Genomic DNA, 12,680 nt, shown 5'->3' with positions numbered 1-12,680 from the left:
TTTAAATTTGGATTAATGCAAGTGAGGGTTGGAGTGGATTTACATTCCAAGGTTGAGTAAATTGACTGTTCTGGGAATTTAAAAGGGTTGTGATCTGCTCTGACATTGCCTATTACCTAGTCGGATTTATAAGCTTTTATATTTCATCATATTTTCAAAAATCTTTTTTTATGTCATCCTAATTGTCATACCGTGTAGATGGACATTGCATTGGATCCAAAAATATTTTTCTTGCAGTATGTTTTAAGCTATTACATTCATATCAAGTAAAAGCTCTTAAACTGCACGTTTTTTTGTGTTTCTTATCTGAGTTGTTTACAGGGCTTTGATATTTTGTTCATTTGTAATTATCAAAAATGTGCCTACAGTATACATGTTTTTAACATGTTTTTAATTTCTTTCACACTATAATTATTATTCTATTTCATAAACGTGAATACAGTATATGAACGCCCAGGTGCTTTTGCAATCAAACAGGAAGTAATATCATCATGAACCGCAACTTTTCTTTGATGTCACAGACATGGTGGAAGTAGGCTACGTATAATTTTAGACAGTTATACTTTTTCCAGCCTTTGCGTTCTCTACCAGCACTTTTTAAAATATTATTTTGAATGCCGTTATTAACCGACAAAGTTTACACGTTGACAAGAACGTATCCCACTTAAACGACGGGATTGTAGGTGAGTTGTTTTCATTTTCAAGTCACACATGGATTCGAAAGTGGGATGCGTGTAGTTTGATTTAAAGGTGCCTTATGCAGAATTTTCCATTTAAAATGTCCGATAATAACCCTTATATACCTTACATATTACTACCTTGCGTGACAGTTTGTATTGAACCTGAACGCAACCGTGTAAATCAGGAAACGGAAAGTTATCCCGCTGTAACGCCCTTCTGATGCTAAACCCATTGGACCTGTATATAGCCAGTCACTCGGTCAACAAATTATTATACTTCTTAAGATGTCGCCATGCCTCAGGTTATTAATTAATTATAAACAAATATAGGCTATACCTCAATTTCAGAAGAACAATGCAAGAAGGTAGGATTTGTTGAATTTAAATTAGGCCTACTTATTGTTCAAGAAGAAGTAATACTTAAGTTTTCACAAATGTAGCTATTTGAGTTGTCTCTTGGTGTGTCCCTGAGAACTACAAATATTTTACATTTTACACATGCTCTCGGGACAAGGAAATGTTACACCTGATTAAGATTAAGATTAAGGTCTCCTTCAGGTATTTTAAAATGCATATAAACAATTAAAAAGAAGAAATTAGAATAAAGTATATGGCAACTTATTCGTCTATTCAAGCCTTTTGACATCTCCTTGGTATTTGATGTTAATTTTAGAGCCTGACACTGCTTGCATGTCGCTGTCTGAAATTGAAGGACCCCTGGTCCTGGACCTGAGCTGCCCCATCTGCCTGCAGCTCTTCTCTGACCCGGTGTCCCTGCCCTGTGGCCACCTCTATTGCTCGGCCTGCCTAAGGAAGTACATGGGCACTGACACGACCCGCTGCTGCTGCCCTGAATGCCAGGCAGAGTACCAAGGTCCCCAAGCTCTCTTGAAGAACTTTAAGATGTGCAGCATCATCCAGAGTTACAAAGCTACCACGGCAGGAAACGGCAGCTCCTCCACAGAAGGAGATGGTGTTCACGGCCAACAGGGGGTGGGGCCGGCTGACCACAGCGACAACGTGACCTCTGGGCTCCCGTTAGACAGAGAGGAGCAGGAGCCGCCACAAACAGGTTTAATAGATACCCCTGTAGAGCCCCTGGTTTCTCAGAAGAAAGAACTGGTGGACGCCAAGACCAGGGAGGAGACGGCCAAGACCAGGGAGGAGACGGCCAAGACCAGGGAGGAGACGGCCAAGACCAGGGAGGAGACGGCGATAATGGAGAAGTCCAAACTCCTGTTAGGGTCTCAGGTATCCGAGTTGAAGGCGAGGCTGCAGGTGGCCGACGACCAGCTGCAGAGAGAGGAGGAGAGGGAGTCTGAGGTCAGGGCAGAAAACGCCCTTCTGAGAGGCAAGGCCTCCAGGCTGCTGGAGCAGATGACGGAGCTGACCATCAACTATGTCACTGGGATGAGAGAGCTGATCGAGGCAGAACTGCGTCCCGGTGAGGAGAGCCTAAGCAGCCGCGTACGCCAAGCCTCTGAGGTCCGAGAGAGGTTAAAGGAAGCCCAACTCCAAGCCGAATCTCTCCTGACCGAGCGAGACAGTGGGCTCTTCAGTCAAAAGCTTCGGCAGGTTCAACCGTGCATCCGCGAGCTGATCGACCGGCAGCCTCTAGACGAGCTGGATGACAAAACCGGACTGGAGCCTAAAGGCAACTCGGGCCGCGTGTGCGACGAGCTGGAGCGGAGGACCGCCGAGCTGAGCGAGGGACTCGGGGCAGCCCAGCGTTCTCTACGTAACGTCCTCAACCCGTCGGAGGTGACCTTTGACGTGGACACAGCCCACCCCTGCTTGGCACTTTCAGATAACCTGAAGACGGTGACCTTTAGCCCCAAAAAGTTGCCCTACCCGGATCTGCCCACAAGGTTCAGCAGCTTCCTTCAGGTGCTGAGCACCCAGAGTTTCTTCAGAGGCGAGCATCGCTGGGAGGTGGACCTGGATGGATGTTCTCCCTGGATCATTGGGGTGTGTTACAGCAGGGCTCTAGCACGCAGTGGGCTAGCGAGCGCCCTTGAGAGCAGCCGGTCTTCCTGGTGCCTGATGTGGTTCGATAACCTGCTCAGTTCCTTTGAGCAGGGCCACGCCGTCCCCCTGAAGAGAACTCCGTTGGTACGCAGACTGGAGATCACACTGAACTTCAGAACTCAGAGGCTCAGTTTCTACAACATCAGTCAGTGCAGTGGGAAGACACATGTGTACACCTTTAAGGCAAACCTCACAGAGCCAGTGCATCTGGCTTATAGGATGATGTCCGGCCAACCAAAGGCCCGCATAACAGTATGCTCTTGAACTGTTGCTGGGCTCCAGGCTGCAAACATTTCAAATTGCAATTTTGTGACTTTGACCTGGGTGTGTCTGTTTACTTTTAGATGGTTTGCCAAGATGCAATCTGGGCATTCTACCTTGTCGGTGCTTGAATGCTGGCTGTTAAAGAGTAGGTAGCCATGTCTCAAATAAGGTATTTCAGTCAGTCATATTTCAGTTCATGGTTTTTAGAAAAGGCTCACTGAACATGTTTTTTCCCTCAAAGATGTCTCTCATCAGTTAGCTATGAAGAATGTGTGTAAAGGAAAATTTAGGAACTGAATCAATTCCTGTTTTGAATTTACTAAAAAGTAAAAGGGATGATCTTGATGACGCCTGCACTAAAAGTGTCTGCTCTGCCACATTTCAGCTGCTATAATGAGTGAGCCTCTCACCCTCTGAAACATGTCCCAAGTCCTGCAGCTGCTTCCTTTAGTGTGTGATTTGCTGTCTGAAAAACAGTAGTTGGCTTTATGATTAAAACGCCAGCATTACCTTAACAAAATGCCTTATTGTTACTAAGCTTGCAAACAAGACCAATTATTATATTATAATAAAACCTGTGGTATAACACACAAGTCTTGGTCCTCTGGTGATGGATTAGGGTTAGTGCTGCAATTCTGTAATAGGGGTTGCCCAGCAAGCCACCTTCATGGTTTGGGGAATTAAAGCATACATTTTTTAAAAATGTTTTATAGTTATGAAGATAAAGTTTCAAAACAGTAGTAAATCATATAGACTCTAGTGTGTTTTTTTGTAGGGGGGCAGGGCTGTTTCAGTCATATACTACCAAACTAAATTGTTGATCTCCATATTTCTGTATAAAGAATGGCAACGTATCACAAATTAATATTGTTTAGTATTAGTGATATACTAACAATTGCAACAGTGATCTTTATTTTTCAAAAGTGACATTTGATGGAACCGGACGTTGTCATATCGTTCTTTGCTGCGCTTGCGCATATGTGGAAAGAAACGAAAGCGGTTTGTCAGGTGACAAGCCAGCCAAGCTCGGGTAATTGAACAGTAAACGCCAAAATGATAGGTTAGGTAGCTATGTTGCTTGTATCAAAAGTATTGTCATCGAAAGGTGCTGCAGAACATACAACTTGCTCTACACTTTGTGACTACTGAAAGGGTAAGATGATTGTTAGATTGCTAAATAGTAGTACCTTAAAGGGCCAGCTGGTTCACGTCAGACATTTTTGTTGTGAAGCTGCGGTATTGTCGCAATGCTCCCTTGGTCAAGTCAGTCAGTTTTCCTTGAAAAGGTGTTTGTTTTGATACTCAACATGTGAGGCACTAAAAGCATAGCATTGCCTGCCTATATTTGCTATCTGGAATATAACTTATAGCTTATAGCTCCATAATGTTAAGATATCTTATTCTATCCAGTTAATGTAAGAGGATTGCGCCGTTGTAAACACATAGTTACAGTACAGGTACTGTACAGTAGTACTACAGTATTTAACGGTTAGCCACTGGTTACAATACTACAGACGTTATTACATCCTCGTGTAAACTACTGTAATATTGCTAATTATGCTTTTCCCTTTGCTCTGGATTACCCGGGCCGTACAGTACGTGTTAACGATACATATGTCTGAGCGAAGAGGTTACTGCTAAATGGTTTAGATAACGTTACAAGATGCATACGTCATATTTAGTTTTACATAATTTGTATTCATAGACCGTTAACGTGAACTAACTAGTTAACCTAATACTTTACGTTCGTCGGTAAACAAACGCTAGCTTGCTGCGTGTCGCTGTCGTTACGTAATGTTTGTTTTTACCCTGACTCTTGACGTGGAGAAAGTTTGAAGAATTCAATGTAACAAGCAGACGCAGTAAACGTCGCGTTTTTTAGATGTACTTAGATATAACTACGTTTCGTTGGTGAACAAAAAGCCGTATCTATTGAGTGGATAACAACAACGCATTGTGCGCACGTATAACACTATTTGCCCTTACCGCTAGGCCTTGAATGCATTATGCTTGAAACCGTGACTGCCGTGGTGAGGTTTTCGCAATACAATGACAGCGTATTGCCTAGCTCTGTGGAGACCTCATCGTCGACCCCAACCTGGCAACCAGAGAGTGAGACCAACATTTCCAAACCTCACCAATGTCTGCAGGTCCTGTTTGAGGACATAGGCAAGTCACGGTAAGCCAACACTTGATCTTGTCACTATAATGGTGCTTATTTTCAACAGTTTTACATTACGTTTGGAAACATGTTTAAGTTAAAGAAGTCTAGGTCATCTCCATTATCATCATGTCAATGAGATGTAGGTGAGATTGACATGGCTGGAAATGTTTCAGTTAACGGTGGTTATGAGGACTTCCTCTTGTCCATATACAGTAGGCTGCATGTGATAGACAGTCTATTTATATTAAAAGAGGGCTTGGGTGTCACAAAGCTGCTCAGACAATTTTACATCTATTGTCCTACTGTCCCATTCTCTATGTCTCTCTCCCCCTCTTTTAGCGTGCGATTTTGGGACCTCACACTACTCATTCCCAATGTACTGTTCTTCATATTCCTGATCTGGAAGCTGCCCTCAGCCAGGGCGAAAATCAGACTAACCTCCAGCCCCATTTTCATAACCTTCTACATACTGGTAAGTAACCAGTTCTGCAAGTACTGCATATTATTGTTAGATTTCCAAAGTACACATAGTTAGGAGTGTCAATAGATAAGCAGTTCAGGTGATCTGTACTCAATGCTGAGTATTGAGTTTAGATTTTGGATGTCTGTCTGGGCCTGTATTCTCCTGGTGAAGATCTCTGGTCCTTGCAGGTGTTTGTGGTTGCAGCGGTGGGCATCACCCGTGCCATAGTGTCCATGACTGTCAGTGCCTCCAGTGCTGCCACCATTATTGACAAGGTAAGGCCCAGTGTGGGGCACAAAATGGCCGCCTAGTTTCATTCAGTCTTTTGTTAAAATGGAATGGGGCCTCCCCATGGGGGCTTAGGAAAATATGAAATACGGGTTACCCGGGACACTTCGAAGAAGAGCCGTCACATGTCTCCGTTGATCAGGGCAGACATCTGAGTGCTCCTCTTTCTTTTTTGCTTTATCTTGTAAATTGTCCTGGGGTGAAATGCCCCACCCCTTATCATAAGACTAGTTTTTCGCCTTCATACAAGCTCAAGACTCTTTATAAAGGTCTAAATGAAAGCGTGTAAAGTAATACTCCCCTTCCCAATCAAGACATAGTATTAGCTAGTCCACGTGGAATGTGAGCAGGTTAAGGGGGGGGGGGGGGTGTAGTACTACGAGTGTCTAAAGAGAACACTAGCAGACAAGTCAATGCCGATAGACAGAATGGTGACAAGGTTTCAGCGGGCAATATCTCAGGCATTCGGAACAATATTTGAAACATTAACGTGAAACCTTCCCTGCAGATGTATTCTGTTCAAGAACCACTGCAATTTAGTGGTCAATTGGGCGAAAAGCGTAGGAACTGCTGGAGTGTACTGGGGATGGCGAGCTCATACTATTTTTCCATTATGTCTCGTAAATTGATCTAAAAGAAACTGAAAGTTACTGAGTTTGGGTGATCCTGATGTTATTTTACTGATTACAACTTTAGGCAGGCGACTTGTAACTGACCGAGTACATGACATGTGATAACATACAGCCCCCTATCTTTAGTCCCTCCTTCATCTGTGCCCCTGTGAGAAGGCCTGATGTATGTTAATGGAAGGGACTGACTGAAGAAAGGTGGGGAGGAGATCAGGCTTTTTAAAAAAAATACTATTGAGATTGACCGATCGCCAATGTTCCCCTCTCTGTTTAGGTGCTTTGGGAGATCACCCGCTTCTTTCTGCTGGCCATTGAGCTCAGTGTGATTATCCTGGGACTAGCTTTCGGTAGGTCCTTTCTCTGCCACAACTGTACATTAGGTCATAACACCATCTCGTGCAGCTGGAAGCTGTATATAGTCACCTGGCTCCTTATTTGACATTTCAGTAAATACGGTGTAGGCTTGGTAGCACAAACAGGCTGACAATCTGTAAAGACATGAAAACAAACAACGGCAGGTACAATACCCGCTAATTACCGAGCTGTTTGTAGGGAGAGTCTGGAGAAAGGCTGCACATGCTGATTACAGTGAGGTTCGCCGGGAACAACAGATGTGTATGACCAACGTGAATCACGACAAGATGCTAATGACCGCAAGTTAGCAAAACAAATCCAAGGACGCAATATAAATGATCTTCAAACCTTGTATGTTCCTGTTGACTCAGTTTAGTCTGTGGATGATCTAGTCTCCAGGACTGGGACTTCTATAGTCCTGCTGTATTCTGTGTTTCTGTGATTTGGGGTTATAATTTGTCAGAGTGGAAAATCAAAACCTTTTAAACAGTGCTCAGGCTTGTGAGGTAGATGTCTGTGTAAAGACAGACCCGTGTATGTTCCTTTCAGTTTTGTGAAACTGCACTGTATCGTCAAAGCTACCTGCAGAGGGTGAATAGATTCAGCCTAGGCGCGTCCCATTTCAGCAGTTTGGTGTTGGTTCCAGCTCACGTTGGCATTTGAAAACATCATACCTGTTATCTTTAAAAGTTATATTGTATATATTGAAACATATAATTTTTTTTTGGCAGTTCGTGGATTAATGCGAACATTTTGTTAGAACCTTTTAATAACATTTAGGCAATTTTGGTTATTATCATTGGCGTGGTCATTGTCTGGACACAGCTATCCCAAACTCACAAGTAAGGAATAGATTACATATATTACTGGACAATTTAATATTTTAAAAGCCCTCAAAAGAGGACTGCATCTGTTGGCGTAGCCAGGGGTGTTTTCATGACCTTTCTAAAAACAGAATTATAGCTGATTAATATGGAGGTGGATGAAAATCACTTCTGATTTTTAAAAAGCCTAGTATTTTAATTTTATTGACCATAATCATGTTATGTGGTTTTTTGTTTCCATGATGCTGATGTGTTTCCTCTGTTGACAGGCCACCTGGAGAGCAAATCCAGTATAAAGCGTGTCCTGGCTATCACTACTGTGCTGGCACTGGGCTATTCCATCACTCAGGTAAGACTGGAGCTCACTGAGCCTGAGCACACCATAACCACTCAGCCCTCTGTAATAAGACACAGAACTGTAATTTGCACAGGCTGGTTAATGGGATCCCTGTGTTAAACTGAGATGGATCTTCACCCCCCAGGGCACCCTGGAGATCCTGTATCCTGATGTGCACCTGTCTGCAGAGGACTTCAACATCTACGGCCATGGGGGACGTCACTTCTGGTTGGCCAGCTCCTGCTTTTTTTTCCTGGTGAGTGGCCAAGAGACGCAAAACAAAATGCACTACTGGAACAATAACTTTTCGGTTGGAAGTGTAACACCAGGTTAGCTGGTGTGCATGTGCATGGAGAAGGTGGGTTTTTCATCGGGTGGGTGTGAGAACCGTTAGAATTAAATGTACCTATTCTCTTTCAGGTTTACTCCTTTATTGTCATCCTTCCCAAAACACCAGTGAGGGACCGAATATCCTTGCCTTGTGAGTTATTGGGATATCTTTCACAAAGCTGCCTTCTCATTTTTATTACGTCAGACCTTGAGATCCACAGTCTTGTGAAAAAAAAAAAACCCCACAACGTCTCCCTGATGAGTACTGATTGTCAATATGTGGCCAGCTGTATTTGACATAAAGGTTGACTCAAAGCGCATCTGTGTTGTTTGGTGGTCGTGTCCCCTCCGCAGCTAAGAAGAGTTTCTATGTGTATGCTGCGGTCCTGTCCCTGCTTAACCTGGTCCAGGGGCTGGGCAGTGCCCTGCTGTGTGCTGGCATCATCGAGGGCCTCTGGTGAGTGGCTGGGTCTGCGGGGGAAGGGGGGACCTGACTGTGGGGCTTTAAGAATATGTCCTTCAACGGTGTGAAAGAACACTATCCTCGAACTGTGTTCTTCCTTACCAAGCTGGAGAGGGACACTAGAAAAGGGTTGAAGACGTTCTTACCAATTCCACCTGGGAGGCTTGATCGCAGCGTTTAAAAAACCAAAAGTTTTTAGATTCTATCGAGTTTTGAACTTATTTATTTAGTCCAGATTTTGTTGCTGAATTTATCTTCAACAGCAAAGGGGGTCTTCCTCAAGGGTTTTAGCTGTAATTTCAATGTTACCCTTTTATTGTTGTGGTACGTAACCATAAAGGTGACGAGCTGATCATGTAAGTAACAAGTCATTGCCAACAGATTTTGTATGTTTTCTGTGTAGTGTAACTATAGCCTAGTGATATTCAACTGTCCGACCATGAAGCCTTTTCGGTCAGTTTAGAGCCTGATATGATTCCAGTGTGTCTGTGTGATTGGAACAGCTGTGTGGACGTCACCACGTTCCTCTACTTCTCTGTGTTCGCCCCGCTCATCTACATCACCTTCCTCAAAGGCTTCTTTGGGTATGTATGGACAATGACTAACACTGTCCGCTTCTGAGCATTTTCGTGCACGCTAAAACAGCCTCTCGACTTTTCTTCCCCCTCAACTGTTCCAGCTCAGAGCCCAAGATCCTGTTTTCCTACAAGTCTCAGTTGGACGAGCCGGACGACCAGACCGATGTGCACCTGCCTCCCACCTCGTCCTCAGGCCGCAAGGAGCAGCTGGAGCAAGGCTCTTATTACTCCAGCACCCAGATCGACGGCCTGGCTGACTCCATGGGCAACGGCATGGCTGCCTACCTGGATGACGTGGCTTCTGGGCCTTATGGGGCGAGCAGCATCAACAGTATCAGCAGTGACCGCTGGCGGGCCATTAACGCCTGAGGAGAGCGTGTGGGTCGCTGACGTGTGTTCTCATCCCAAACCTGTGGGTCAGGTTGCATAGGGCACTGAAACTGTTGGGAGTTTATGGATCTGAAGTTAATTGTGAATTGATATACTTTTTTTTTTTTTTTTTAAAGCTCCTTTCTGTCCTCCATTTTGGCTCTTGCTGCCTTTTCCATGCTGGCTCAAACATGATCTTTTTCCACAAATACCTATAAGGGACATTTACACAGCTTCTGTCCAGTCCAGGGTTTTACGGTAAATGTGGACAGCAAAGAAAAGGTCAATCCATGTTAACTGTAAAAGCTATTTCTGATACATTCCCATTGAAAGGCGACATCACAGTGAGGTAAAGTTCATTAACTTTGGCCTTGTGGTTAATTTCTCTACTTGGTCATCTGCTCATGAAATCACTGTGCCAAGCTTCCTATAGGTCAGACCTGTCCCTTTTCCTTCTTGGGACCTACTACACTTAATGGATCAAGATGGCTTCATTATCTTGTTTAAAGTGTGTTCTTTTTGCCTACTTTGCATTTGAAAGGGTCCGGTGTAATGTCATGTTCCCTGGTTGAATGACTTTCAGAACTCCGGCGACGGCGTTGGCATGCAGGTTCGAAGACTATTACCGGTGCAATTCATATCCATGTAACTTGCTGCTGGGGCAGGAAGTGACCCAGAAGGGGCACCTAGTAGCATGCGCGTCGTCACTACCTATTTGTTATCTTCTGCCGTACTTGTATTCATTTTTGTGGCTGCTTGGTTTTGTCATCAGGTTCTGTCCTCGGCTGATCATTCGTGTTATTAACAGTGCTTATAACGTACCTAACCTTCCAATCACCAACCGAAATTGAAATTGAAAAGGCAAGACCAGCAGTTACTGTATTCTATCTGCCTTTTTATTTTGAAGAAATATCCATGTCCAATATGGGTTATTTCAACGACTAGAATGTTGAATAAAATCAATATAGGGATTCCAAAATGGAAGGAAACCCCAGGCAGGGTCTTCATAATACAATGACCATCACAAGCTCCCAGAATAGCTTCAATGCACCATGACATAGTTTGAGCACGTGTCTGGAGCTCTGCTGGAATGAACACGATGCTGTTGTTTCTCGAGAAATTTTGTAATGTGATGTTTTGTTGATGGTGCTGGAAAGCGCCATCTTTGGGCCCCGCTCTGTAATCTTCCGTAGGCGTTTAGGTGCCCCGTTGTGAAACATCAGCATGTTGAGCAGGCTTCGTCACGGTAACCAACCTGAAGGTGCCCCACCAGTTAGCTCCTGTGAAAAGTAATGTGGATGTTCTCCTAGCTATGCTATAATAGTCAATGTAATGGAGCAATATAATGGCCAACTGGACCTGCTCTGCATTATGCGTGGCCCAAAGCATGATGGGAGGTTCATTCCATACCTGTGTGAAAGCACCTGGATTGAATGTATATGAGTGTTTCTTTTATTTTTGGCAATTTACTGGTATATTTCCAAACTATTCTTTATATTCCAGCCCTGATTTTGTTACAAAAAACAGCATATTTTTAACCCCGACCAACTGGTTGCTGGTTATGCTTTAAGTGAACAATAGGCAAAATAGCATTGACTGCTACCAGTTTGCAGTAACACTACTTTTATCTGCTTCAAGGTTCGTTGATCTTGCCGTGTTGCTTGCTCTGAAACCAGTTCCATTGGTGTCAGAAAAAAAATTTCATTCCAGGTTTTGTGATTTTTCAAACTTGTTGCTGACATTCATTACCAAATTCCCCAAAACCATAGCCCCCTGAAATGGTTAATACTATATTTGGTATGGTAAAACATTGTATTGTAAGTGAGCTGAGTTCTTTGTGTGACAAATAGCATTCAGTATGTAATATAGAGACATTTATATTTTCATAAATGTTTGCCACTGCAAAGCAAGTGTTTATTGCCATAGTAGTATTTTATACTGATGATCTGCCTTGCTCTGTAACACAAGTTGTAACCCTGTACTTAGCTCTGGAGCACTAGCTTATATGTCTACATATTTTGGTAGGGGTGCAAGAAATTATTCATGATTATGATAAATTGAGTATAATATTTATACAATGTTTGGCTGTGGATTCTGAATGCAAGTGTGGTTGGTCTGCACCTGATTGAATATAATATTTATAATGGTAGAAATACTTTTGAAAAAGAAGGATAATCAATGCCAGCAGTCTGTGAATCATTTATTTTTATTTAATGATGTTATAGAATATTCAATCCATGTGTTCATGATCATTGAGCTCTACAAGGACAGTGTTGATGATTTAAACATTCCATGAGATAAAACATTCTTCCTTTTCATTCCTGTGGGCTGTTTATTCTTTTGCCAGTATCACCCCACGGTGGTTCAGTGTGGTAGAGCAAATGTAAAAGTATTGTTAGTGTATGGCAAGCCGTTTGGACATTTATTCATTGTTTTAAATAATTCCAATTCGCATTCTAGATATCAAGAAATAGAAACCGCTTCCCTTAGACTTTCAATTGAGAATTCCAGTTCTAATATCAACATTTCGCATTCCTGATATCAACAATTATTTACAGATGCAATTTCATTCTTGATATTAAGAATGTGAATTTTTTTATATCAAGAATTGGAATTCTCAATTGAAAGTCTATTGGAAACGGTTTACATTTTTTTATATCAAGAATGCAAAATGTTTATCAACAAATTTGAGCTAGTTAAGTCTGGATAATACCGTCTCGGTAAAAATAGGTGGGTAAAGATCTGTAGAGCGTACAGTTCAGTGTGATCTTAATGATTCTACACTGAGATTATTTTCTCCACTAACTAAAAAAGTAACAAGACTAAAGCACGTGTGTGTAGTTTCCATTTAGTTTTCTCTTTTTTTGCATTAAAGCATTTTATATAATACATACCAGAATATCAACGTT

At 42.8% G+C, this 12,680-nt stretch overlaps 2 protein-coding genes across 3 annotated transcripts; both read left to right on the top strand.

The window, feature by feature from the left end:
* The first annotated feature begins 504 nt into the window (after positions 1–504).
* On the top strand, positions 505–12,089 carry tpra1 (transmembrane protein, adipocyte asscociated 1). Of its 2 annotated transcripts, none has more exons than XM_010880774.3 (11): positions 505–683; positions 4,965–5,151; positions 5,476–5,608; positions 5,788–5,874; positions 6,791–6,863; positions 7,964–8,043; positions 8,177–8,287; positions 8,452–8,512; positions 8,716–8,818; positions 9,328–9,408; positions 9,504–12,089. In XM_010880774.3, the coding sequence occupies exons 2-11, from the start codon at positions 4,979–4,981 to the stop codon at positions 9,769–9,771; spliced, it is 1,170 nt and encodes a 389-aa protein (XP_010879076.1). In that variant the 5' UTR covers positions 505–683; positions 4,965–4,978; the 3' UTR covers positions 9,772–12,089. The 2 variants fall into 2 exon arrangements, with proteins under 2 accessions (XP_010879076.1, XP_010879074.1); XM_010880772.3 differs by lacking the exon at positions 505–683 and adding an exon at positions 3,924–4,125.
* trim107 (tripartite motif containing 107) lies at positions 706–3,565 on the top strand. Its single transcript, XM_010880775.2, has 2 exons — positions 706–1,045; positions 1,354–3,565. Exons 1-2 carry the CDS (start codon positions 1,036–1,038, stop codon positions 2,970–2,972), a joined length of 1,629 nt encoding a protein of 542 aa, XP_010879077.1. The 5' UTR covers positions 706–1,035; the 3' UTR covers positions 2,973–3,565.
* Positions 12,090–12,680: the final 591 nt, after the last annotated feature.

This window comes from Esox lucius, chromosome 17, assembly GCF_011004845.1.
Source record: "Esox lucius isolate fEsoLuc1 chromosome 17, fEsoLuc1.pri, whole genome shotgun sequence".
Lineage (NCBI taxonomy): Eukaryota > Metazoa > Chordata > Actinopteri > Esociformes > Esocidae > Esox > Esox lucius.
Note: the sequence above shows the minus strand (reverse complement) of the source record. Positions and strands in the feature narration are given on the sequence as shown.

What these genes read in the sequence shown, in the direction of transcription:
- tpra1 (XM_010880774.3), top strand. Translation starts at nt 4,979, where the DNA reads ATGCTTGAAACCGTGACTGCCGTGGTGAGGTTTTCGCAATACAATGAC. An exon ending in GAGGACATAGGCAAGTCACG is followed by an intron (nt 5,152 to 5,475) that starts GTAAGCCAACAC and finishes CCCCTCTTTTAG; the next exon opens with CGTGCGATTTTGGGACCTCA. An exon ending in CTGCCACCATTATTGACAAG is followed by an intron (nt 5,875 to 6,790) that starts GTAAGGCCCAGT and finishes CTCTCTGTTTAG; the next exon opens with GTGCTTTGGGAGATCACCCG.